This window comes from Xiphophorus couchianus, chromosome 18 (assembly GCF_001444195.1).
Source record: "Xiphophorus couchianus chromosome 18, X_couchianus-1.0, whole genome shotgun sequence".
Taxonomy (NCBI): Eukaryota; Metazoa; Chordata; class Actinopteri; order Cyprinodontiformes; family Poeciliidae; genus Xiphophorus; species Xiphophorus couchianus.
In genome coordinates, this window is record NC_040245.1 from 23,453,213 (window position 1) to 23,479,008 (window position 25,796).

At 37.8% G+C, this 25,796-nt stretch overlaps 2 protein-coding genes across 5 annotated transcripts in view; one reads left to right on the plus strand and one right to left on the minus strand.

The window, feature by feature from the left end:
* Window positions 1–39: 39 nt before the first annotated feature.
* On the minus strand, window positions 40–21,878 carry smc4 (structural maintenance of chromosomes 4). 4 transcript variants are annotated; one of them, XM_027999600.1, is made up of 24 exons: window positions 21,689–21,878; window positions 20,303–20,463; window positions 19,047–19,237; window positions 18,256–18,447; window positions 17,013–17,189; window positions 14,674–14,838; window positions 14,189–14,316; window positions 13,875–14,015; window positions 13,325–13,475; window positions 8,878–9,042; window positions 8,509–8,742; window positions 7,785–7,970; window positions 7,501–7,662; window positions 7,160–7,385; window positions 5,710–5,786; window positions 4,899–5,051; window positions 4,617–4,743; window positions 4,201–4,390; window positions 2,372–2,516; window positions 2,068–2,241; window positions 1,790–1,972; window positions 878–1,110; window positions 563–746; window positions 162–326 (listed from the first exon to the last, which is right to left on the minus strand). In XM_027999600.1, the coding sequence occupies exons 2-24, from the start codon at window positions 20,451–20,453 to the stop codon at window positions 162–164; spliced, it is 3,900 nt and encodes a 1,299-aa protein (XP_027855401.1). In that variant the 5' UTR covers window positions 20,454–20,463; window positions 21,689–21,878. The 4 variants fall into 4 exon arrangements, with proteins under 4 accessions (XP_027855402.1, XP_027855403.1, XP_027855404.1 ...); XM_027999601.1 differs by lacking the exon at window positions 21,689–21,878 and having other exon boundaries at window positions 40–326; window positions 20,303–20,453; XM_027999602.1 differs by lacking the exons at window positions 20,303–20,463; window positions 21,689–21,878 and adding an exon at window positions 20,023–20,216 and having other exon boundaries at window positions 40–326.
* A 458-nt stretch (window positions 21,879–22,336) lies between these two features.
* The window catches only part of ift80 (intraflagellar transport 80 homolog (Chlamydomonas)), a 52,965-nt gene continuing 49,505 nt past the window's right edge, over window positions 22,337–25,796 (plus strand). The window contains exons 1-3 of the mRNA XM_027999604.1: window positions 22,337–22,658; window positions 22,780–22,833; window positions 24,144–24,365. Coding sequence (XP_027855405.1) covers window positions 22,797–22,833; window positions 24,144–24,365 — 259 coding nt within the window. The 5' untranslated portion in view covers window positions 22,337–22,658; window positions 22,780–22,796. The remainder of the gene's footprint in view (window positions 22,659–22,779; window positions 22,834–24,143; window positions 24,366–25,796) is intronic.

Genomic DNA, 25,796 nt, shown 5'->3' on the forward strand with positions numbered 1-25,796 from the left:
AGTTCTTCCATTTTGTTTAAGAATAATTTCACAAATAAGTTTATAAAAAAAAAACTTTATTTTTCAGATTAAAGAAATAGCAGCACGTTATTGGAAAGAACAGTACAAATATTTACATGGTTTATGAAAGAACATTAAAAGATAACAACAAAGTTGGCTTTTTATGCCGTGATGGCATCGTGTTCCCTGAACACGATTGTTTTGGGATTTATTCCGACACTTTTGGTTGTGTTGTGTGTTTTATAGATGCCGATGAGACGATCCGCGATCTCAAACATGTTGTTCCTCAAGGAGATGATGATGAACTGAGCGTTCTTTGTCTGTTCCTGCAAAAAGAAAAACACGTTTTAATTATTTAGGCATACAAAGTTACTGTTGAATAATTTCTTAGTGCAGGCGGGATTCTCTCTGTTTACACACTTTAAAGCTTAAGGATCGTCCTGCTGCAGTCACACAATGACATTTTTGTCACAAAAGGAAAAAGTTATGATGCGACTATCAAGAACAAATTATAAAAGCTGTAAAAAATATTAAAGTAAACTGGCAGCCTAATTGTGCTCACATAAATATAACAGGCAACGATGGAGACGTTCTTGAAGTCCAGCGCGGCATCGATCTCGTCCATGAAGTACAGCGGGGTGGGCTTGTAGTGATGCAGAGCAAACACCAGAGCCAGAGAGCTGAGGGTCTTCTCCCCTCCTGACAGGTTAAAGATCTTTTTCCAACTTTTCTTTGGTGGACGAACACTAAAACGAATAAAAACGAAAGAATACGTCAAATAAATAACAAACATAGAGCTGTAACATCACATATAAATCCCAGCATGCACCAATAACGTCTGGACTGGTTTTTTTTTTTTTTTTTAATCCTCCCTTACCTGAACATGATTCCCTCAGAGAACGGATCCAAGCTGTCCACCAGCTCCAGCTCTGCATCCCCACCTAGTGTCAGCATCTGGTAGTTCTCCTTCAGCTTGTTGGTGATCATGTTGAACCCGGTCATGAACTCGTTGAGCCGCTGCTTACGGAGATCCTCGTAGGCGCGCTTGAACCTGTCTCTGTCCGCTGTGATCTCGTCCAGCTGGGCGACGCGCTGCAGGTACAGCTCCTCCTGATGACACAAAGCGTCAGAGATGACACGCGTTTATCTTATGCCTTTGTAAAACAAAGTCTGTCTATTAACTTTTGGTGTAAAAAAAATTTAAAAAATGGTACTATGTCCGGTCAGCTGGTGATAAATGTCTGCTTCGTCGCTCCTCTCCAGTCGTTTTCATGCTTGTGAAATTTTGCTCTTGTAAACGTAAACCTGCACATGCGGGCTTGCCACGCGACACACACATTTCAAAGTGCGCAACTTTTGTCGCTGTCGGCATGTCGGTTTTCAACACTAACTTGTCACGGTCGCTCCCGTGTCTGGAGTCGCCCCTGACAGACACACAAAGCTAGCTAGCAGAGCTATATTGGCAATAAAAGCTATGAAGACATCTGCGAGCGACTCAAACCTTTGCCTGACAGAAAAGAAAGTGAGGTAAAAAAAAAACAAACAAAAACAAAACATGTACGACACTAAATAGTTATAACTACTTTGAAGACCAATTTTGAAATTTGAAGACCTGTGATTAATATATTTGAAGCCAATTTACGAACTTAAGATTTATAACTAGTTGCATGAAGTTAAGACTTTTCAAGCACGCAGAGACCCTAGAAATATATTTTCTCTCAGGGCAGCAGTGAATGAGAACGAGTCCTCCTTCATCCCGACCAGGACACCTTGTAGTGTTTGTGTGTACCTTCTTCTTGTACTCTGCAATGGCTCCTAGATTGGGCTTCATTTGACTACACTGGCTCTCCAGCATGCTGATCTTGTTCACCAGGATGTTTGGATCCGAGATGGCTTCCAGCTCAGCAGGGGGAAAGACACGGAGTTCCTCTGCTGGCTGGCCCTCAATGGTGTGAAGGGACAGCTTGGTGCTCTGGAAGACAAAAAACAGGCATTATTAAAGACAACAAAGCTCAGCGAGCCTGGTTGTTCCCCAGCTGTCTACTGGTTTAGAGTTATGTGACTCGCCTCATCCTGCCAGTACTTGATCTTGCCGTTGTGCTTTGTGATGGTGGCGTCTATCTGCTCGATGGTCAGCCGAACGTTGAGCGACTCTTCTTGCAGTGCGTGCTCCTGCTGCTGCAGGGCCTTGATCTCCTTGGAAACGTTCTGGTACTGCTCCTGCACCTCAGGCAGAGTGGCCTACACAACCAGAACCAAAGCAGGAGTAAATCAGTATTATTGATGCTAAGGATGTCCTCTGAGAGAGAAACACTCCCCCAGCAGATTTAAGATGTTCTGATACGAATAAACGTAAATGGCAAGCAGCAACCTCTGCCTCGTGACAGGCTTTCATGATCTCCCCCGCCTCATCTTCTAGCTTCTTCAGCTGCTCTGTGAGCTCAGCCATCAACTTCTCGTTCTCTTCCAGCTCTGCTCGCACACGAGCAATGCTCTCCTCACACTTTTTCAGGTTTCTGGAAGACAAACGAAAGAGGATTTAGACGTTTCTCCAGTGGTGTCGACGGCAACAGCTAAAGCAGACAAGATCATACCAGACAATCATTTCATTGGCCTTCAGAAAGCAAGGCTTTTGTATTGCTCTGGTTCGATGCTGCTCACTTTAACATTGTATACGTTTGCTTTTATATCCAAGCGAAGCTTTACCAAGCCATACTGCTGCAACCAATAGGAAAATTCAACTGCCTAAGCACCACCGGACCAAAAGAGGCCAGCAGTGAGACGGTTTAAGGCAAATAATAATGCCGAACTAAACAAATTCGTACAGAAACGTTACCATAGAATGGTAAATAACCTATTTAGACAGTTTGTCAGCAAAAACAAAAGTTGATTTGGGGGTTAGTTTAACTTTAATGGAGCATTCATTACCACCAACCTAACTGGTAAGGAGTGTTGCCAAGAAAAAAGAAAAAAAAATCATCCTACATTACAAATTACACTGTCTTAGACTTAAAGTAAATATCAGACCAAATTCTATTTTAGATAAATATATAATGTCTAGTTTAGACTGTGACAGAAAACAAAACAAAAACAACAAGCAGTTAATAGAAATTAAACAATCATAGAATCTAGACTGCATGAAGTAACGTGTGTCTTGATGATGAAATTGTGCAAAACCGAATTAAAGGGCACACAGCATCAAACCTTTGAGCCAAGTCTGCTAAACGAGGGAATGTCTCAGGCAGGACATTTTTGAAGCACACAGGAACATGAACTTGTGTGGTGCAGATTTGTATATCTTAAAAGTTTAAAAGTTACCTACTGCATCTTTAAGACTCACTAGAAGTCCTCACTATTCTTAACATTTTCTCACTTTAGGAGGTCTCTTAAAGCCTGAGGTTCTCCGTGAATAACTTCTATTTTACCAAGGTTAAAATCTATGTGGGGAAAGAAAAAAAAAAAAAAGAAAATCACCACTAGGAGCCACTTTCTGTCTTAAGACATAAAAGCAACCAGGTCTTTAAAACCCTCTTCAGTGTGGAAGTCATTAAAAGATGAAGAAAACTGAAACGTTCTTCCAGAAAACCCATCAAATCGTCTGGACTTTGAATTGAATAAAAATCAGATAAAGGTTAGGCAGTCATACTTTGATGTAATGATGCACAATATATCTGCGTTAACATCGTCTGATGTTAATCATTTTCTAACATATTGGTCCCACAGCGGAAAATGGGGCGACATTAATAAACAATGTTAGTTTCCATCACGTTGCTGTTGGGATCATGTTTTTGGGAAAGGAAGTCTGGCGGCCATGTTGTATTTGTTGAGGCAAGTAAATAGTGATGCAGCACAGGAAGATGGGGTGCTTAAATAAAGCAGAGAAGCAATGTTAGTAGTGTCATTTTTCAGCGTTAAAAGAGTATATATATATACACACACACATACACACACAGGTGAATCTCTACTTTGATAATCCCTCTATTATAGACCCTACAACTAATCTTTTTTTTCCTCTTTCATGGTACATATTGTTGCATTTGATTGTTGCATTAAACAAATGAGTTGACACGTATTACAGTCTTCATACAGAAAACCACTACTGACATCACCAACCTCAAAGAAAACCCAACATTAGTGCCAGCAGGGAGAAGCCGGACTGTTTCATCTTTAATATTTCCGCAGTGAGGATGGATCCCTTACCGATCAGCCGTCTTTATGGCCACTTTGGCCTTGGTGATGATGGAGGAGCAGTCGTCTAGCTCTTTGTTGATCTTGTCGAGCTTATCCTGCTGAGCCTTCAGTTTGTGGCTGTTGATGTCAACAATCAAGTTGTGGAGTCTTTTCACCTCGTTTTCCACCTTTCCGGCCTTACTGGATGCTGACTCAAAGTCTAATAAAGAGAGAGGAGGGGAAAAAAGTAAAGAAAGAAAAGAAAATGAAACATTTTGGCATTAAAACTTAAGGCAATATATTTAAATTAAAATCTACTCTGTATTGAAGATATACCAAAGGGTAGAGTGTATGTTTCCAGAAGTTAAGTCTTAATCTGACATGAGGAAGGCTATAATGACATAAAACAATTAGCACCTCTCTTTACAGTTTATGCAAGTTCCTACCTTTCTTGAATGCCTCCAGGCTCTTCTCCATCTGTTTCTGCTTGGCTTTGTCTGGGGCAGCTGCCAGCACGTTGGCTTCAAGCTCCTTAATCTGAAGTTTCAAGTGAGTCTCCTGGTCAGCCAGACTCTAAGGGTGGAAGAAGGGGGGGGGGAAAATAAATAAAACTTCTTTAATTAGGTAAAAAAACTGCTCATTTGTAAGCCTGGATATAGGCAACTGATATCATTTGAAGCATAAATGAAGCACAAACAAGGAGGCAAGCGGAGCATAAAGTGTCATACGCTCATGCTGTTTGTGTATTTTTCCAGAGTGTTCTTCATCTCTCTGAGCTGAGGCTGCAGGCGCTGGACGTTCTCCTCCAACTGCAGCCGTCTCTCCTGGCAGCCGTGCAGCTTTGACACTTTCTCATTCAGCTTGCTCTCCATACGGTCGAGCTGTAGTAGCACACATGGAAAATTAAGTTTTGTTGTGATGGGGGACACACTTGGTACACACGTCGAATGAGCACTTAAGCTGCCCAGTTGGACTCGTTTGTGAAGCTTACACCATTTAACTTGTAGACAAGTGAAAAGAGCGCAGTGTTACTAATGTGTTGTTCTAGATACTAATAGAGAAAAAAAGGAAAGCAAATGACACACAATTAAAAAAAAAAAAAAAATCTTTCTTTGCATAGTAAAATTCATAATATACATTATCAGTTGAATAAGATGGAAAGTCAATAATAAAAGAGTTTAACGGCCAGCTTCTGATTGAATTAAATCCCAATATTTTCAAACTATAAATACAACCAACAGCATGTACTTTGATGCAAACAAAAGCCCAATAAATGGAGATAACATTATGCCTTTATTTCTCTTTAGATTTGAAACAACTACACCAATTCTATTAAAAACCTCCAACATTTTCTCCGTCATTCCCATGGCCTTTAGGGAGAGGAAACTGGACTTCATTCAAAATCAGGATCAGAAATAATTCAAACCATTCAAAAGTTAGTTTTTATTTTTTTTATTTTTACCTTCTTTACTTTTTTTTTTAAATGCCATGTTTAAGTTGAAAATGTGACTTTTATTTATTTGCATGTTTTGAACTAACCTCGTCCTGGGACACCTCTTGGCCAATAGAAGACCCCATCCTGCCTTTCATAACTCTTCCACCTCCAGTCATTGTTCCTGTGCAACAAAAACAAAAAAAAAAGAATGAGAAACGAAAACTTTGCCCGAGAGTTAATTATTAACTATTCCGTCGCAGTCTGTGAAGGACAAGCTGTAATAAGATGACAAAACTTTGCATTGTGATGGTCCAAAAAGCTGCTTCGACAAATGATTTAAAGTTCATTTATATCATCCAGTAATCATCTAGATGAAGGAATATGGGTTCCATGAGTTTAAGAAGTTATAATTACAAAGACAAGGGGACTCAAGTTGTTTTGGTTTCATCATCAGGGCGAATATACTTTAGTTAAACTGCCATGCTAACATTACACCAAAAATATGGAGCAAATACTTTCAGATAGTTCATCTGAAAAAGTTAGCATATCCATTTCTATTTAAATTATGATGTAGTTTGCACCAAAAAAAATAGTTTATATTCTGCAACTCTTTTTCTACAATTTCATACTGACTTTCATATATTATGTAATTCTTTTTAGAACACAGTAATTGATACTCTGATTACAGCCTTGATTTAAAGCCTTCTACTCCTGACTGTAAAATAAGCTACAAACATAAAAACCCCCATTATGAAATAAAATACAGTGATATACAATCTTACCTCATCACCTTAACTTTTTGTGAATCAACTGAATTGAGCTCGGGCCATTAGAATTTACACCAAAAGATATAAAAAGAATCGGATCTTTTTATCATTCCCTAATTAAATAAAAGCAGGAAGGTCACTCAGACTTTGAGTATTGTTGAAGAGAATGTACATGGGCTCAGGAGAATCACGAACACAGCTCCAGGAACTGTTCAGTTGTTTTAATCAGAAAAGGTTGAAGTTGTAAGAAAAACTAGACTCATGTTTTAGTCAAAAACAATTTCCGCTCTTTTTATCTTGGAAACTTAATAAGCGCCCTTACCGCCGGTAACCGATTTATGTCCTGGCGGTAAACAAGCTAGAAGTAAGAACTCATACCAAAAGAATTAAATATAAATAGTAAAAAAATAAATAAATACAGGGACAGAAAAAATTTTTTCCCATAGAATCTTGGTGTAAACATTAGAGAAATTTATAGATACATTTAATATTAAAACATAAAAACATGCCTAATGTCAAGGAATTGCATGTCGATGTACAGTATATGCTTTATGTTCTGACTGATTGCTTAATTGAGATCATTTATTTTTTGTTTGCCTTTTTTTTATGACACTACAGTTGTGTGTTTAGGTATTGTCAATAGTGGGGGGGTTTTATTTCCTGTCAACTTTTAACATTTTTTAACACCAGTACCAGTTGTGGTTAGAAATTGACCCAAAAAAATAAAAATAAAAAAAATAAATAAAGCAGGACAGGAATCCACGTAAGAGTGACGAATATCACCAACCTGCCATTTCAATTATCTGCCCCTTCAGGGTGACCACCCTCCAGCGTTTGTCCTTCTGGAAGGCCATCCTGGTGGCCTGCTCCATGTCTTGAGCGACCAGGGTGTCCCTCAGGGCGAAGTAGAACGCCGGTCTGACCCTCTCATCGTTTACTCGCACCATGTCGAAGAGGCGGGGGCTGTTTTCTGGCGTTCGAATGGAAGTCATGTTCTTCTCCCAGACCTTCATCTAAATCATTTTTTTTTTTTTTTTTCAAAAAGCAGTCAAAAGGAGAACCAAAACCCTGTTTAAGTTTATAGAATCTTAAAGGTACACTGACTGAAGTTTCTAAGAGTGACATTACCTTGTCAAGGCCGATGAAAGTGGCGACGCCGATATTCTGCTCTTTGAGGAAAGTGACGCATTTCTGAGCCGTGTCGATTGTATCCACCACGATGTTGTCCAGAGCGCCGCAGCAAGATGAAACGGCCACATCGTACTTTTCATCTATGGCTCCAAGATCTCCCTATGAGCGCCAAAAACACATTTAAAACCCTACATTATGATTATGAAAAGCAAATGTAGGAATAATGACAAAAAATATAAACAAATGAAAAGGTTTTCTGTAAAGTGTAAACAGGTTTTTACCAATCTTCCGTAGATTCCAGGGACTTTGCCGCTCTTCTTGAGCTGCATCAGAGCGTCCAAGACTTTTCCACGACTGCGATTGGAGGACAGGGAGCTCTTGGCTTCGTCCACCTTTTGCTGCAGTTCTCTCACCACGTGCCTGGTGTCATTATCCACCTTCAGCAGCTGTTCCAACTCTTCCTGGTCCTGTAGTGAAACACGGAGAGTAAGTAAAACAGAAGCTCTCTCAGGGTTCCTGCAGGCTTCACCAACTCAAATTTAAGGCTTTCTTAAGACTGGTGTGACAGAAATTTAAGATAGGAATGTACACAAAAAAAAAAGAAGCATGTTTTATATCGAAGTAGTGCCAAGGTTTTGGGAACAAAATGCACACACAGCAGGGCCTGGCAACAGAGGTGAAGATGAATGCTGTCCTGCAAACTGAGAACAAACTTACACTTTCCCATGATAGACACAAAAAAGCTAGCTAGCAACGGTATATTAGCGGCAGCCTCAAACGACTCAAGTCACAGAATGGAACAAAAATGTCAAGCAAGGGGGGAAAAAATACAATGAATAAAGATTAAATAGTGCCGCCATGACAAAATTTAAGATCTGTGATCAACTTATTTAAAGCCAACTTACATTTTTTGTAATGAATTTAAAATATTTTGAGGTCTTGATTTTAGATACATGATTTTAAGACTTCACGCTGATTTTGGCTTTTCTCCGTTGATCGTTTTACCTTTTTGAGCTCCTTTTCCTTCTGTGGGATATGGACCTGCAGGTCTTTGATGGCGGGCCGGCGCTCCTGCAGAGTGTCCGAGGTCGTCTGGAGCGTTTGCTTAGCCGCGTTCAGCTGAGTCAGAGCCGTTTTGTGGCGGCTAAGGTAGATGTCGAGCTCGGACTGAGCGATGTCCATTTGAGAGCGGGTCTCGTTGACGGCCTTGCTGAGTTCCATGAGCTCTTTCTCTTTTTTCTGGGAAGTAAGAGCGGTGTTTAAAAAAAATATATATATATAAGAACAATTGAAGACTTCATTTAACAGATAACACAGGGCTAATCTGGTAACCTCAGCCAAGTCGTCAGCACATCTGCAACTACACCCACACACCTCTTTGTCCTGTTGCAAGCCGCTCGTCTCTTCCTTCAGACTTTCCATCACTACTTTCAGTTTTTCTTCTTCTTTCGCTTTCTGCTTCTCCAGGTCTTCTTTTTGGGCCGTCGCTTCAGAGATGGCTTGTTCACTGCTGGCTGGTATGCCTCGCACTTCCTCCAGCTGAATAATGAGCCAAACAACAAATAAAGAACGGTTAAAACTAAAGTAGACAGAGCAAATTTTACATTTTTCTCAATTCAAAATGTGAGTATCCGTTGATTAAGCAGTGAATATTATGATTCAAGCCATTTTTTCTGTTAATTCTTGTTTCTAACTAGTGAAAATCCTAAAATAAGTCTCACAAATTTTGAGTTTTATTTTAAAATAAATATATATATATATATATATATATATAAGTCGAATGAGAAAGAAATTCAATACAGAAATGTTACAGCCTATGTAATCATCTAAAAAGACTCGACTTGAAAGTTGTCCAGTGAGTTTTCACACCTTCAACAAGTAGGTAAGCCACAAGTTCCTGCTGAAGAACTCGTCTCTTCATATTACTGTATCAAAGCATTGGCAAGTTGAAAGAAATACGTGTGGTACAAAAATGTGCAAAAGTAACAGGAAAAACTGCTGTCTTGTAAGGACTGAGAACAAAAGCCCATTCAAGAGTTTGGTGGAACCTGACAAGGTTTGGAAAGCAACGTTAGAAGCGTGTTACCTGGGATAAGAAAGAAGAAGCAGAAGAAAAAAAAAGGACTAGACTGTTGCTCAGTGCTCAAAAGTTCTTATTTCATCAAAGTGAGTTTTGAACTTTGAGAAGTCAAGCTCCAAGAGTCTGGAAGAAGAGAGGTGAGGCACAGAAGCCATGTTGCTTGATGTTTCTACAGTCTGTGTCGATTTGGGGTGCCAGGTCGCCTTCTGCCGTTTGTCCACGGGGTTTCATCAAGGCCATCATCAGCGTAGCAGTCCATCCAGAAATGTTAGAGCACGTCACGCTTCCCTCTGCTGACAAGCTTTATGGAGATGCACATTTCATTCTCTAGCAGGCTTTGGCACCTGCCAACACTGCCAAAGGTTCCAGTCTATTGACCATGGTACAACCATGATTAACCACCAGCAAATTCACCCGATCTGAACCACAGAGAGCTTAAAGTACTGTCAACAGGAAGAGCCAACAATGGAGGCGAGCTAAAGGCGGCAACTAAAGCAACCTGGGCTTCCATTACGCCACAGCAGGCCCACGATTCTTTATTAAATAATTTAACTGTCAAAGAAAAATAATTTGTTTTTTTTGTTGTTGTTGAAGTGCTAAAATAATTGAAATGATAACCTATATATTATTGTGATACATATAACGTCTCATCAACAAACTGTAATCCATGGAGCACAGCACCTCAGATTTTAACACACATTGCACTGCATCTGTCATCTCCATGGTTCCCTGCCTATGCATTTTGTAGTCTATTGAATACACACATTTGCTGCCGTTATGATGCAAAACCTACAAAGGGTGTTTAGTAGTTAGTAGATACGATGTATGCAAGTTCAGCTCAAAGAGGTATAAAAAAATAAAAAGCACAGGCAACGATAATCTGTATATGATGGAAATATATAATACTGTTCTCGGCTTCCAAAAGCAAGAAAATGTCCACCTAATGTGAAAATACTTTAAAGTACAGTGCTGATGGACAACATAAATAAGAAACTGAATAGATGTAAAGCTAGTACAGACCTTTAGGTCTAAGAAGATAAGATGGATGTAATTCCTATTTTTCATCCGTTAGCTTTAATTACAAAAAATTTTTAATAACAAAAAAATTCATTTCCAAGCTTGTTTTGACTTTAATGAGATAAAATTTGAAACCAGGCCACTAATTTGTGCATTTACACTTTGAGGTTTCCAAGAGCCGTGATGACTCATTTTGATCTTGCAACTATGATGTCAACCCTTTTCCCCTCCTCACTTCGGACGATGCCTGAGGCAAAAATAAGCAAGAAATTAAGAATTTAGTCATACAACAAGTGCAGTCTGTAAACGTATAGTCAGAGCTGCTATAAATAAGAAAGCCAGAATGAAAATAAAAACGTAATAAATATTAGAAGAATCAATTTGGATACTTTGAAGACCTTTATATCAAAAGTATACTCAAAATTTAAAAACTAATATTTGACTCACACACACATATATATATATATATGCAATTATTCTTTGATCGCACTTCTATTGTTACACATGAAAAGAAAAAAAAAGGAAAAAGAACAAAGGGAAGCAACACCACAATCTCATTTAATTGTGTTAGGATTTAATTTAAGACTTTGCCTGTAGTAGATCTGACTAAAGTCAGAACATCCCATTTTAATAACTCAAATACATAAAGCTCAGATTACGACCTGTTGTGAAAGTGTTATTTCTAAGAAACATGATCAGGAGTGTGTTTAATTGTCTGTGGATCACAATTCGGACCATTAAGCAAGCAAACCACAGGATATGATGCTCCATTTATTCATGTGGTGTAAGACCTGGAATAAATTTGATAGGAGGAGGTCCCGTTGGGAGGGGAAAGGAAAAAAAACAAACACAAAACACAAAACAGACACAAAAAAAATCTGTGTAAATTACCAGCTACTACACAATGCATTCTAAAGCAGACTGAGAGCACACATGTAATCAAATATAAGCACACGAAGACCAAACAAGCCCTGGTTAAGACTGCCACAACAGTCTGCATTTTGGCAGAGCTGAAACAAAGCAAGAATTGGCATCTGCATATATAGTTTATGTTGTGTAGGGTTAACTGCGGGTGAAATGTGAATGTGGCTGCTGGACGTGTTACACAAGCCAGGCCATAGTTGACTACCACACAGCAGAACACTGCTCCCCAGAGGTCAGGCTGCCTCTGCCCAGCTCCCCCTCTGACCAGCAGAGTTCCAGGAGAAAAGGCCTTCAGAGCTGGGAGAAAACGTCAGCCATACGTCCCTGAACAAATGATTTGGATCAGCTATGTTGCAAAAATAAAAGGATCGGCAGTTTAATCCATCAGGACAAAAATAGTTGAGCAAAGCACACACCCAGATTCACTTTGTGCAGCTTCGCAGCCCCCTAGTGTCTGATAACTCGTTGACAGTTTCACATTAGTTTTTATTTTTATTCCACCGATAATATCACTTTAATGAAATCACAAAAATCATATAAAACATCTCTTTTTCAAACACTGCTGGAAAGAAAATTTTCCAAGTAAGGACTTATTTGTACAGTACTTGTTTCACCATTACTGTAATTGATAAAAAGGAACCATTCCTTGATGCAAATATTCGTGAGTAAAAATATCCATATTTTAAGACAAGAAAAGCTGCCATTTTGCTTTTTTGTGGAGGGGGGCAGGGGGGTATCATAATCAACATGCAGTCAGACAAAATACTGTCATAAAAAAGCTATTAAAAAGGCTTTTTTTAATATCAATTTGTATCTCTTCAGAAGCACAAGTTTTCACAAAAAATAAAATAAAATAAAAATACCACACTGCAAAAACACTAAATCCTAATAAGTAACTTTGGTGTAGATTCTGGTATAAACATCTTCGTACACCTAAAATAAGTCAAAGCAAACTTACAACTAACTTAGGAGCTTGTCTTAAAAAAATAAGTAATAATTTCTTAATATTGATTAAAAAAAAGAAAAAAGTTCCACTAGCAGATTATTTAATTTATAACACATTTCCACCCATGTAATCAGTGAAATAATCTGCCAGACAAACTGGTACTTTTTCATCTCTAATCAAGAATTCCTGGCTTAAAACAAGATCCTATATCTTGCTGAAAAGTTACTTGTAAGTAGGTTTTGACTTATTTTAGGTGTACCAAGATATACGTACTAGAAGCTAGACCAAAAATACTTAGTAAAACTGTATTTTTCAAGTGTGTTAAGAAATATTTTTTCCTTAAAGAGAACTTGATTCAGCCTAAAAAAAATTATACAAAACAAATTATTTATATTTAAAAAAGTCTTAACAAATAAAAAGGACTGACAGTTGTATGTCTCATTAGGGGCAATACAACCCCCCCCCCCAAACAAGCTATTTCACTACATCTGAGCAACAAAAACAGCAAACACCAAAATCCCTGTGGCTTCATTTCTGACACATTTTTAAAATTTATTTTATTTCTTCCATAGGCCACAACTAAAAACACACATACCAACCCCAGTAATGCCAGGGCTGTCTCAGCATTACTTTTTTAATTAAATGTGTGGGGTAAATTTAGAAAACAAAAGGCTAAAATTACACACCTCTGTCAGATCCAGTATCTGTGTGCCTCTGAACTGTGCTGCCTGCAGTGATATTGTCAGAGTGACACAACTTATCTATTCCAGAGCAGCAAACACTAAAACCAAGTGAGATAAAGTCATTGAACTGCATGCTACAGTGGATCCGCTGCAACCTAAAGGCCAACACACCTTTTTCTGGTCTTTTTCCAGCTGCTTCTGCAGTGCCTTGTTCTTGCTCTTTGAGTGTTTAATCTTCTCACGCACTTCAACATCCTGCAGGTCCAGCTGGGTGAACTTTCCCTTCTGGGTCTCAATATACTTGTTGATCTTATTTTTTTTCCTGGTGGAGGAAAAGCATGTTTTTTAAAGAATTAAATTCTAATCAGTTTTATGGGGGGGAAGAAAATCTATCAAAAGCAATCCTTAAAAAAAAAACACTAATAAATGGGGGGGCAGGGGGGGAACAGCAGTTAGTTTCTGTAACATTTTTTTTTTTAGTAAAAAGGTTCCTAAGAGAATAACAGTACATGAAACTCTGTCATGTTTCTACTCTTTTTCAAAGCCAACTACTTTACAAATAACTAATTTCACATAGATTAGAAACTCAAAGTGCTGATAAATTCCTCTAAATGTCTGAACAAGCAAATAAAAACCTACATTGACAGAAATGTTACTTAGTACACAAACCAGGTTACATTAGTAACAGAGGAAACAAGTTCAAGAAAAGCAGATTTCTTACTTTTCCACATTTTGGAGCTCTTGGTTCATTTTTTCCATCTCTTCTGATATCTTTGCATTTTTTTCAGTGAGCTCCTTGGTTTCCTCTAAAATCTTTAGCTTTTCCTGTTCTTTATCAGTCACACGTTTTTGTAGATCATGCCTGAAGAAAAAAACAAAAAAAAAATCAAATTATGCAATAATAATTTTTTTTTTCTATTTATACACTTCATAATGGTAAGATATCAGCGAAGAGTCCCGCAGAGCTCTTGTTGGTCCTTCTTTTTGTCATATTTTGTCCTGACTGGAGCACAGAGGTGCTGCTGGTGTACTCACACATAGTACTGGTGGAGCTGGCTCTTGTGTTTGAAGATGTCGTTCTCCAAGGTGAGGAACTCCACAGCTTTATTCTTTTCCCCCTCCAAAGCATTTTTCTCCTTTTCTACCAGCTTAACTCTATTCAGCTAGGACAGAACAAGAAAAAAAAAACTGATACTTTAATTTCTAGACAAAAGTTTAAAAAATAAATGAGAAAAATCCTCAATTCTGCAGTCTAATGAAATTAGGCTAGCAGAAACTATACCAGAGAGACATAAAAATAATTAGGTGCAAGCAGAATATAAATTAAATTCAATAAATGACTCATTTATGAGTAGGTGTAATTTAACTTTTGAGTAATACTTTATATCTGAATGTCAAAATGAGTGAGAGGGTCATCTCACAAAACAAAGTGCCTTTATATTTATTTCCATATTTATTATCTCATTTATTCACCTCTACGCCCGACTATGCAGTTTTACACCCCTCGCAAGTGTATGTACCTTTTCTCCCCTTTGCTCATTGAGCAGCTCGATGCGGCGAGAAAGAGTTTGGATCGGTTCTTTGAGACGGCATGAACCGATGATGTCCTCCAAGTACTCCAGCATCCCCTCATCATGCTCCGTCTGGCCCTTAGGCTTCATCATGGCAATCTGCTCCACCTCACCCTACACACAGCCCACAAGAGCAGATTGGAAAAGGCACACACGGATTCACAATAGGGCTGCATAAAAATCACTAAAATTAAAATAATAATAATTTTTTTAAAAAACATACACCAATCTTTTAAAAAAAATAAAAAATTAAGACAGAGAGACAACTCTCTCTCACACAAAATTTTAAACAGAGTACACAAAGGTGTAAATAACATTACACAGCACAGAAAGACAACCTGATTCCACATTTTTAAAAAAAATAAATAAATGAAAAATCCTGTCACTGAAAATCTCCAACTGTGAAGGGATAAGTTACATGATTACATTTGTGGAACAAAAAAATATGCCGTTATTTCTGCTAAAATATCACAGCAACCCACCAATAATAATTTCCAGTGATGACTGGAAAAGTCATTTAAATTGTCATAAAAATAGATATTGTTTTTGCAAAAATAAATAGCGATGCACCGATCTGGCTTTTCCTCGCCGATGACGATTTTTGGTTTATTAAAGGCTCTGGCCTGCGAGTCTGATTCATCTTATTTTGAGGAATATCACACAGAAGAGACAAAAGATGTGCTCAAAGCTTTCTGATAATTGGAAATAGCTTCAAAACTTACAAAATGAGTTACACAATTATCTCAATTCATGTGTCAAAGCATACATTTCTCTAACCTTATATCTTAAATCAACCTAAAAAATTTTTTTCAAAGTATATGTAATTGGTGGAATTGTTTATAGACCAAATAAGGGAGATTTCTCTATTTCTGATGCATTCTAAAAATATAAGAGAAAAATAAATTAATTATAAAAAAAGAAAAAGAAATTCTGTATTTTAGCAGCCAGTCAAAGAACGGGACCAAGCAACAAAAATATTTGCCCAATTCCATTCCTTGGCTAATTGGTGCAGCTCTAAAAATGAGAGCCACTTAAACAAAACTGATATCTCTAAAACCACACACACACACATCCTCAGCTCTCCATTGCAACTCTATTGAAGTGGACATGTGCATTTATTTTTATTTATTGTAAATCACACGTCAATTAATAATATCGTTATTTATGATTTTTTTGTGAAATGCTTCTTTTTAGAGTCTCAATTTTTTTAAGATTTTTTTTTTATTAAAAAGAATGTTTTTTTAAAATACTTGTTTTAATCTGTGAGAGAAAAAGCAGCTTTAAGAGTTGGGTGGTGGGGGAATCCCCACATCATCCTCTCCTCTGATCAGTGCACAAACTAGACAGCTTCCCCTTATTTACCAGAAGCCTGGAAAAGTGAGGTGACCTTGAAGACCAAGTTTAAACCTCCACCCATAGTCATGCAGCCGTGTCACCGACAGAAACAAACAAGAGGAATGAAAAAGGACACGCTCACATAGAAAGGAAAAAGTTCACCACTGAAATAAAATAAAGAAACCAAATGCAACTAAATTTGAATCATGTGCCTTCAGTTGATCAGTAATAACAGTCAGGTCAGATGCAATACACTTTGCAGGGCTAGGAGTGTAACATGTGAACTTTTTTAGGGTGACTGCAAAACAACACATGGGGAAAATATTTAAATAATTAAGCAAGAAAATATTATTTTCAAGAATTCAGTTTATGTCAGAGTAAAATATATATATATATATAAAGAAAATATTAATAAAAATGAGAGCCATGGCAGAGGAGGGTGTTTTACCCTGCCACCCTGAAGCAGCACTGCTAATATTGGTTTTTTTTCCCTCACACACCAATATTTACGTGCTGCTAAAGTGTGGCAGGTACATGAGAAAGGGAAGCTCCAACCTGTCCTCCACTGGTGGCTCAGTCCCCCAAAACAAAAACTCCCTCACGTAGTGGAAAATCGAATCTGGTCAAATCGTATCTTTTCCTTAAAATTCTAAAGCAGCAAATAATGGTTCGCACCTTTTTCACATTGTTTCAAACCATGATGCGCTGCTATAGCAGTCTAAGGGATGGCAGAGCACTCTCCTCTCCTCTCCTCTTCTTTCCAATTCCAGTGCAACAGGTTATTTCACCCCCCACACACACACCACCCCCAAAACACACACACACAGAGACAGGCAGGGCATAAAATAATATTTTAAAACTATCACCAGGAAATGGGATGAGGCACAGGGACTGGTAAACAGAAGGATGGTCATAAGAAAGGTAAAAAAATAAATAAATAAAAATACAATTACCTGCAAGATCAGAAATCTGTTGTGGTCTAGATCAATACCGTGGCTGCGGAGTAAAGTGCCAACTTCTTTGAAAGTGGCCTTTTTGCCATCGATATGGTAGTAAGAGGAACTGTCTCTGTTGGCAGTCCTGGAAACATAGAACTTGCTGTTAGGGACGACTTCGTAGTCATCTCCTTCCTGGCTCAGGGGGGGGAGGGGCAGAAGACACAGCAGCAGAACAGAAGAGTTTAGGAGAGACTCAAACAGCTCTAAACATCCAGCTTTACAATTCACAGCATTCACAAAAAAATCACTGGTTGTTACAAAGGGAAGAACACTGGAGACAATTAAGACTTAAAACTTCCAAAAACATCAGAGATCTAAACAAGCAACTGCAATGTGTTGGGGAAAAAATTATTTTAAAAAAATTTAATAAAAATATATTGGTGCAATTTGTCACATTTAGAGAAGTTAAACATGTTCAGTGAAATGAGGAGATTGCAAATGCACAACAAAAGAGTTGGCAGCGTGCCTAAAAATTCTTTACTTTTGCAAACAGAGCTTGTATTTCAGGCTGTGTACACCACCTTTAAAAAAAAATTATTTTTACTTCAGAAACAGCTTTTCTGTGGGAGGAGGAACTCCAAGAAAATTAAATCATGAGTTTAACAATTTGATTTGATTTTTACAACACTTGTGAAGTGAAGTAAAATGCTCTTTTTCAATGCAAGGTCAGCAAGGGGCAGAATTATTTACACACCCAAAGGCAGGGTAAAAAATATATACATTTTCAAATGTGGAAAAAATATTGTTTAGGTTTTTCTTTTTAGCAGAAAATTGTCATCTGAATAGAATCTTTCGTATCACATATATATTTACACTGCAGTAAAATAACTTGGGCTGTGTCAGCAAATTGCTAATTAAAAATTAAATAAGATAAAATAATAATAAAATAAAAAAATAAAACAATTGGCAGTAATGCAGGCAGTAACTAATGCGATGTGAGGTGAATATAGCATGAGGGGGTGTAAACTGTAACTTTCAAGACTGATTTGAGTTTGTGTTTAGTCACTAATGTTACAAATGAGTGGCAATTATATTATGACATCTGATGAATAATATTTTTAAAACTCTGACAATCATTTCTGTCCTGTTAAAAAAAAAAAAAATCTGCCTGATTGAGTTTTTCAGTTTGGGCTGAATATTGAACCGTATGAAATGAGTGTATGTTGTTTCAGTGTGAACGAAATATAGATAAATATACCTTATCAATAATCTTTTGAAAATGCACCTCCACAGTACAGCTTTGCACATCCTTGTGTTTATCAGAGCTGTGAATCAGCACTGAGAGCTTTTTCGATCTGATCTTTTGAGCTCTGTATCCAAACACAAAGAGCATTGAATCTATCACATTGGACTTTCCACTTCCATTGGGACCAATGATGCAGGAAAAGCGCTGGGAGACAGGTAAGGAAGGAGATAAAAATATAAGAAATCAATTATATGAAGATACACAACATCTACAACAAACAGTGTAAAGGTTGTATTTTTAGAGACGTGTGGTAGCATTTTATCTTAGTACATCTGTAATACTGAAAGTATTCCATGTGAGTGTAGTTAAGGGTTCATGTGTTAAAACCCAGCCTGAGCAAAAACTGTGTGAGCAAAATACAGTGGAAAGGCAAAGGTTTGAAGAAAGTCATAATTAAAATGGAACTGTGGGAACAGCAATAAATCACTTCTGGTTGAGAGATTCACTAACAAAATCAAAATGGAGGATTGTGACCCTCTCACTTATTTTTTTATTTATTTTTATTTTTTTCCAGTATAGTGAAGCACTATAAAACTGCACCCTTTTCAAGTGTTTTAATATTTGTATGTATTCAACAACAGGGTAAACTGAAAAAAAAAAAAAGCCAGGAAATAAAATAAGACCAAGACAAAAACAGTAAGGTTGACACTTAACACAAGTGATCTTATCAAACAGATTCAAAGCAGTTTTGCCCTGCAAGACATACAAAAAAAAAAAAGCTTCACATCCATGTTTGGTCATACCTTGTGAAAAGGCCCCAGAATCTGCTCCCCTGCATAAGACTTAAAGTTGCGATTAACTAAATGTGTGATCATCAGGCGAGGAGCGCCCGGTTCATTGGTCATTGCTGGGGGCGGAGGTGGAGGGATGCTGCCGAGAATCTCCTCCAAACTTCGACTATCAACCGCCTCAGTAGCTTCCCCCTGAGACGGATCTGTGGCACAACAAAAGTACAACTTTTTATTCTTCTGGTGCAAGTCGTTTCAGGTGGTGTTGGTGGAGAGAGAGAAGAGGGGTGGTGGGGTGGGTGACTGGGGGAGGGGTGGAGGAGCGCGCATACACACACACACACACACACAAATAAAACAAACAAACACAACACACGCAGCAAGTCTCGAGTGAAACAACGACCGAAGAGAGAAAGTTGACAGGGGTTATTTTCCTTTGTTCTGAAATTAAACGCAAGGCGAAAAAATAAAAATAAAAAAACACAGAAAAGACCATGAACCCACATTAATACACAAACGCTCCCCACGACAAGCGTTGATACCGGAGTAGATGCGCCACAGTCACTCCGTCGATGATGAATAACTAAAGTGTGTCCCGATCAAAAACGTCACAGCTCGAGTCATTTCTGACTGAAATAAATAAAATAAAAAAAACACCAAAACAAACAGAAGTCCTCTTTTGGGAGGTAACAATATCGTTCAAACCATTATGTTGCCACCAGAGCAAGCCTCAACGACCTGTCCAAAAAAAAAAAAAAAAAAAAAATCTTTTGTGCTCACATAAGCATAAACAAGCAAAATGAGTCGATGTTTGTGACTCGAACACAAGCAAACAGGCACAGAGTTAGGCATTTTCACCCATCCTAACCAGAACTTTCCAAAAGCAACACCGAAATGAGCTGATATTGGTACAATTTTTTTTTTTACTTGATATAAAACGAAAAAACAAAAACAAAAAAAACAAAACACTTCATCTTTCGAAATAAACTACCTCGTTTGCAGGAGACATCCGGACAAGAAGCACCATCGTCGTTAACAAAATCATCCCCCAAATTATTTATGACGAGCACTTCAGACAAAAAAAACAAAAAAAAACAAACTATCAGCCCATTCTAACTACGTGTTCGCAAGAAGAAGAAGAAGAAGAAGGAGGGAAAAAAAGCGACTACAGCTGAGCCAATTGGCCTTCACCAGTACAGCAACACACGCAAAGCAATTGACTGAGCAACTTATTTGGATTCAGAGACACCAAAACAGCCTTTGTTACTTGCCAGTTGTCGGCGGTGCCTCCTCTTGGCCATTGGAGTTGGTTTCTTGAGGGGGTACATCCAACTCGTCCTCAGAGTCATCCCGAGGCTGCAGCCCTTTCCTTTTTGGCTCCCTTTTGGAAGCAGTGGAGGTTTTTGCTGTTTTAGATGGCATGATATGAAATCTGAAGGGGCCATTGGAGGGGGAAAAAAAAGGAATATCCATGAGCGAGGCTTTTTTTTTTTTTGTTGTGCATGTCAATCTTCAAACTCCCATTATAGTCGGTCACTGGAGCTATTCTGTCAGGTTTTTTTTTTTTTATCTTTGCCACAGCCAGATCTCACCGCCGCCCCTTTACTTGCTAATCGCTCTATTTATTCATATGCCAACACAGTAAGTGAAACAACAAAGTAAAGGTTTCTGGTGAAGATTAGGATGAATAAAGTCGCGCAGATTTGTTTGGGGGAGAAAAAAAACAACCTAACCCCTAATGTATAGAAGGGAAAAAAATCGCAAGTTTCCGTAAAATCTTTAAAGAAAAAAAAACAAAAACCTCATTCAATAACGTGTTGTGTCTGCATCTACAGTGGGAATTTTTTTTCTTCATAGCGCCGCACATAGTTGCACAAAACAGAAGAAATGGGGAATAATACAGTAATATGGTGAACCTGAAAGCTCGATAGAGTTTCTATGCAAATAAGGTGAAATCGTTCCCTTTCGAGCCTTGTAACGCCTATGTTGCGTGTCCACTTCTGCGCAGCTAAACGGGTTTCTCAAACTGACAGTAATGTTAACTTTCAGTCCCATGAGTTTTTATGCTGGGGGGCGGAGGTAAAATACTGAATAACCAAACCTAACCTTACCCCTGTGATAAGATGCATATTCACAGAAGTAATAAAACCTAAGCACAACGATAAATTGAAATTTTTTACCACACGTTCTAAAAACAAGCAGCTCGTTTGTAGTGGCTCTTTCGTACTTTTCACATCTTAGCATTAGGTAAATTCATGCTATTCGGCGGTGCTAATGGTAAAGTTAGGTTAGCAGCTAAAGCTAATTGATGTCAAATATCGAAGCGGAGTCTAAGATAACAAAATAGCCCAGTTTAACTTGCAGATCAGCCTAAAACGACGGCAAATACAATAACGATAGTCACTGTCAAAAAATATTGCTTACTTTAATAACGTAAAAGTATGATCCAAAATATCTCGCTAAAATTACTGTTGTAGAAAATAACGAACACATTAAAATTCGCAAAAGCCCCTCCCGTCAATTTCTAGAGTTGCTCAGGCTAAAATCTAGTATAAAACGTCGCTGACGGCAAGTTTCCCTTCGAAAAAAAAAATGTTGTGATTCCAGCAAATAGACGGTACCCACACATGACTCCCCACCAAAGTATCCTTAAATACCTTCTAAGTTATACACACGATCCGTCAGAGGTCCTCCTATCTGTTTCAAACTGTGAATTTAAAAAAAAAAGTATCAGAAAATCCAAAACTCGACGAAAATAATCCATAAAATTCAGCCCCGTGTCACTCCGAGTCGCTTCCCATTTGAAAACTGTATCTTGTAAATGGCGCCTAAACTGCGCCGTCGAACCAAATTCGTTACAAACTGACGCAAGGCACCATGGATCGTTCGAAAGGGCAGGGCAGAAAAACGAAATTCAAAAAAAGGGGACGGAGCCAACTACGCAGCTCTTTTACACCCTTTATGCTCACAAACCGAACACCGGTGTGAGAATGAAAAAAGATAGCAAATGCTTTCTTCGAAATGAAAAGTTTGGTCAAAACTTAAGAAGAGTAAAGATTAAAACCTAGTGTGTTATTTTCTGGAATATTCAAACGGTTGCTTGGTTACAGTTAGACCCGCCTCTCAGAACAGTTTTAATATATATGCATATGAAAACGCATCAAACTTACTGAACAAGCGAATAACGTAAGAGAGACATTTGTCTCGGCGTAATTACGTGGAATTACTTAATAAAACGTATCTATATTTTTAAAATATATGAAAATGTCAGAGTGTGGAGACGTGAGGTATAACTCTCGCGATAGCACACTTTTTCTTCAAAGCTTTTTTTCTCCTCTTGATTATATGGCTACCAAAAGTTAGCCCGTTTCGTAAATATTACTGCTCGGTAAAGGATGGGACTGCTTTGTACTGCATTGACTTATCGCATTATTTTTGAACAACACGTGTGGCGTTTACTGTCCTGTAGTAAATTCGATAGCGTCACAGTGATGGCCGTGCGTCTCTGAAGACGGTTACCAGCAGGATACACGTTAGCAACGGTGACAGCTACCTTAGCAACTGCACACCTCCTTCATCGTTAGGGCTGTCGGCGCATACAAACGGTTGTGTTACTGTATTAACAGGGTATGTTGATGCCTTTATTCGTGCACTTTGTTACTTTCAGAGCTTCGCTGAGCTAACTGCTTCATATGGTCTGTATCTGTTTATCAATAATACTATCATTTGTGTTTTTTTGTTCCTTTAGGATACAACAGAGTAAAAATGAGGCTGAAGACGTCGTTGCTGAAGGAACCAAAACATATCCTTTATGTGATGTTATTACATTTATATGTTTTTGAGTTTGTTTCGAGCAGAAATGTGCGCACCGGATGACACATCATAATTTTCAATTATTTATACTGTTTTTCAGAGAGCATGGTTCAAGATATATGTATAAACATTACTTCTGCAAATGTTTATCTATTAAAATATAATTACATAACAATGTAAAGATTCAATAGTTAGTCATGCATAAAAATATTGTCTTTTACAATAAGCATGCTACTAAAGAAGTATAATTTAGACCCTCTGATTCAAATGGTAGCAAACTGAAGCAAAGGGTATTGTTGTGTCGTTTCTTAAAGTTTTAAATTTAATCAAAATTAGGCCTTTAAAATAGGTACAGCCTGCTGTATAACCAGTATACAATTTGTACATTAGTAAGCCAATCACCTAAGTCGAACATTAGTTGATTTGTTGTCTCTTTAACTGAATTTTAATTAACTAATTAATTAATTGAGAAGTCGTTTGGCAATGTTATTTTTTAACTTGCTGTAGTTCTGTGCGAGTATTTTAGGAAATGTTACACTTTGACAAAAATCTGTAAGGCCATTGATTCAGGGTACTATACAGCCCTGCCGTAAGGAATCTGCAGGCAAACATTTATCCGTTTTTTAACACCTGAAAAAATATTCCCTTTAAACTTGCCTGTTTCAGTTTCTATGGGTAAATATATCAAAACATTCTTGTTAGCTTCCATGTCATAAAAAGTGTATATTTTACTGGGTTTATGTTGAATTAATGGGCTTTAACAATTGCACAAAACCCATCAATAAAAGGTTCTAAGAAGGTTACTGTACATGTAGTGTAAAAGGTCTTAAATTTAGCCTATAGCCTACATGTAGAAACCCTAAAATATATATGTCTGTATATTCACTGGCATTCAGCAAGGTTAAAACAAGAGAAAAGAAGATGTAGTTATCTTATCCACATTGTCTTTCTATCCATGTCTTAGAGCCACACAACATAGAAAATCACACTTATTGTTGCTGTATCACTCTTTGATATTTTGCTATCACAATGAATAGCCTGGACGAAATATTTGTTTCGTAAATATTTCAAGTCTCAGGCATTCATGTTCTGCATAATAATGACATATATAATAAATTAGATAGGCTCTGCTATCCAGTAAAACTCTGTATAGTTTTTTTTCTGGTTTTTATCTGTGGTCCAAATAAAAACCTTTAAATAAAAACAAATAAACAAGTCGGTTTGTTTCCTCAAATTAGCCACTCATTCACTCAAATCCTAATAACGTACTCGGGTTGTTTGTTCTTAACAGCATTTCACATAAGGAGCTTGTCAGTTGTGTTGGTTGGACCACAGCAGATGAGCTGTATTCTTGCAGTGAGGACCACCAGATCCTCAAATGGAACCTGCTCACCAATGAAACCGGCCTGGTGGTCCGACTGCCAGATGACATGTACCCCGTTGATCTACACTGGTTCCCCAAAACCGTTGGTGCCAAGAAGCAGACCCAGCCGGAGATTTCTGCCCTCACCAGCACAGACGGTGAGTCTTTATGTTCTTTAAAATTTCTTTTGCAGGCTGTATAGCTTTGTTTCTGAAAATTAGAATCTGTTTTGAGTTGGTACAAGACAAATATTAGTACATGGGTTTTAGTCAGAGCTCTCAGTTGTGACTCAAATTCTTAAATTGTAACTCTCTTTTTTTTTTTGTCTTACCAAATATGTTTCATCTTATATTCATAACGGCACTTGCGCACAGTGCGTTTTATATTCATTACTATCACTAAATCTGGTGACATCGATCACAGTTGCCTACAAGACCAAGGTTACATGACTCTCCGTATCTCTTCTTCATTCTATATTACATGCAAACACAAAGCGTGTGGATGCACTTTTATGACAGGCAATGTGTGGTCACATCTCTAATGACAGTGTAGGGTTGCATAAACGCACCCACAAACTGAAGCAGCAATTTTCTCTGGCAGACCAGAGACAAGTTATGATTCATCCCTGTTACGATTCACTTTTGCAACTTTCTTGTAGTCTTTGTCATTTTGCAGTTGCACAAATACTAGCTTGCTGAGGATACTGCTAAAAATGTGAAAAAGGTGAACCAAACCTTCACGCTTCTTTAAAATATTATGTAAATCAAAAATTTTTGTCAGAGGTTCTCTATTTATACCCCTTAAACGTGTTTGTATTTTGTCACTCCGTAAACCAAGAAGGTCAATAGTTTTTGTTAGGTTGTTTTAGGTGATGGAGAATTGTGCACAGTTGTGAAGTGGAATAAAAATGATAGTTTTCAAAATTGTATCCCCCCAAAAGCCTGAAAAGTTTGGCATTCTTTTGCACCCAGGCTACTGAGTCAGTTCTTTGTAGAAACACAACAACTTCATGTTGGGTATATCTATACCAGTGTTGCACATAGTACAGACTAAACCCCCCCACCCCTTTTTTTTCTTTGCAAAAGAAGAAAGGCTCAATCAGGCTAGAGTGAGAGTGTCTGTGAGTGGAGTTTTGGTTGAGAATTTGACTGGTCCATCCTAATGCAGAATGTCTGTGGATCTAAACCATTCTGTTTTAGCTGTGGATTGTTTAATCAGGATTGTTGTTTTGCTGAAAGGTGAATCTTTGCACCAGTCCCAAGACTTCTGAAGCTTCTCACAGGCTTCTAGGATTGTCCTGAATGTGATGCTTTTAGATATCTAACGTTCTTTAGCAAACATCTGAGCCCTTCACAGAAAATATGCATTTATACTGTCAACTCAGTACAGGTCAACTCAACTAACCATTTTGCTCTCTGTTGAATTCAGTTGATTCCACTGTGAGTTTCTTAAGGGATCTTAGAGGAAGGGAAATTTACTAAAAAAAAATGTTTTTTTAATCCTTATTAAAATAAAAAACTATGAATTTCCTTCCACTTCACAATTTTGCAATTTGTTGTGACACATTTAATCCCAATCAAATACATTGA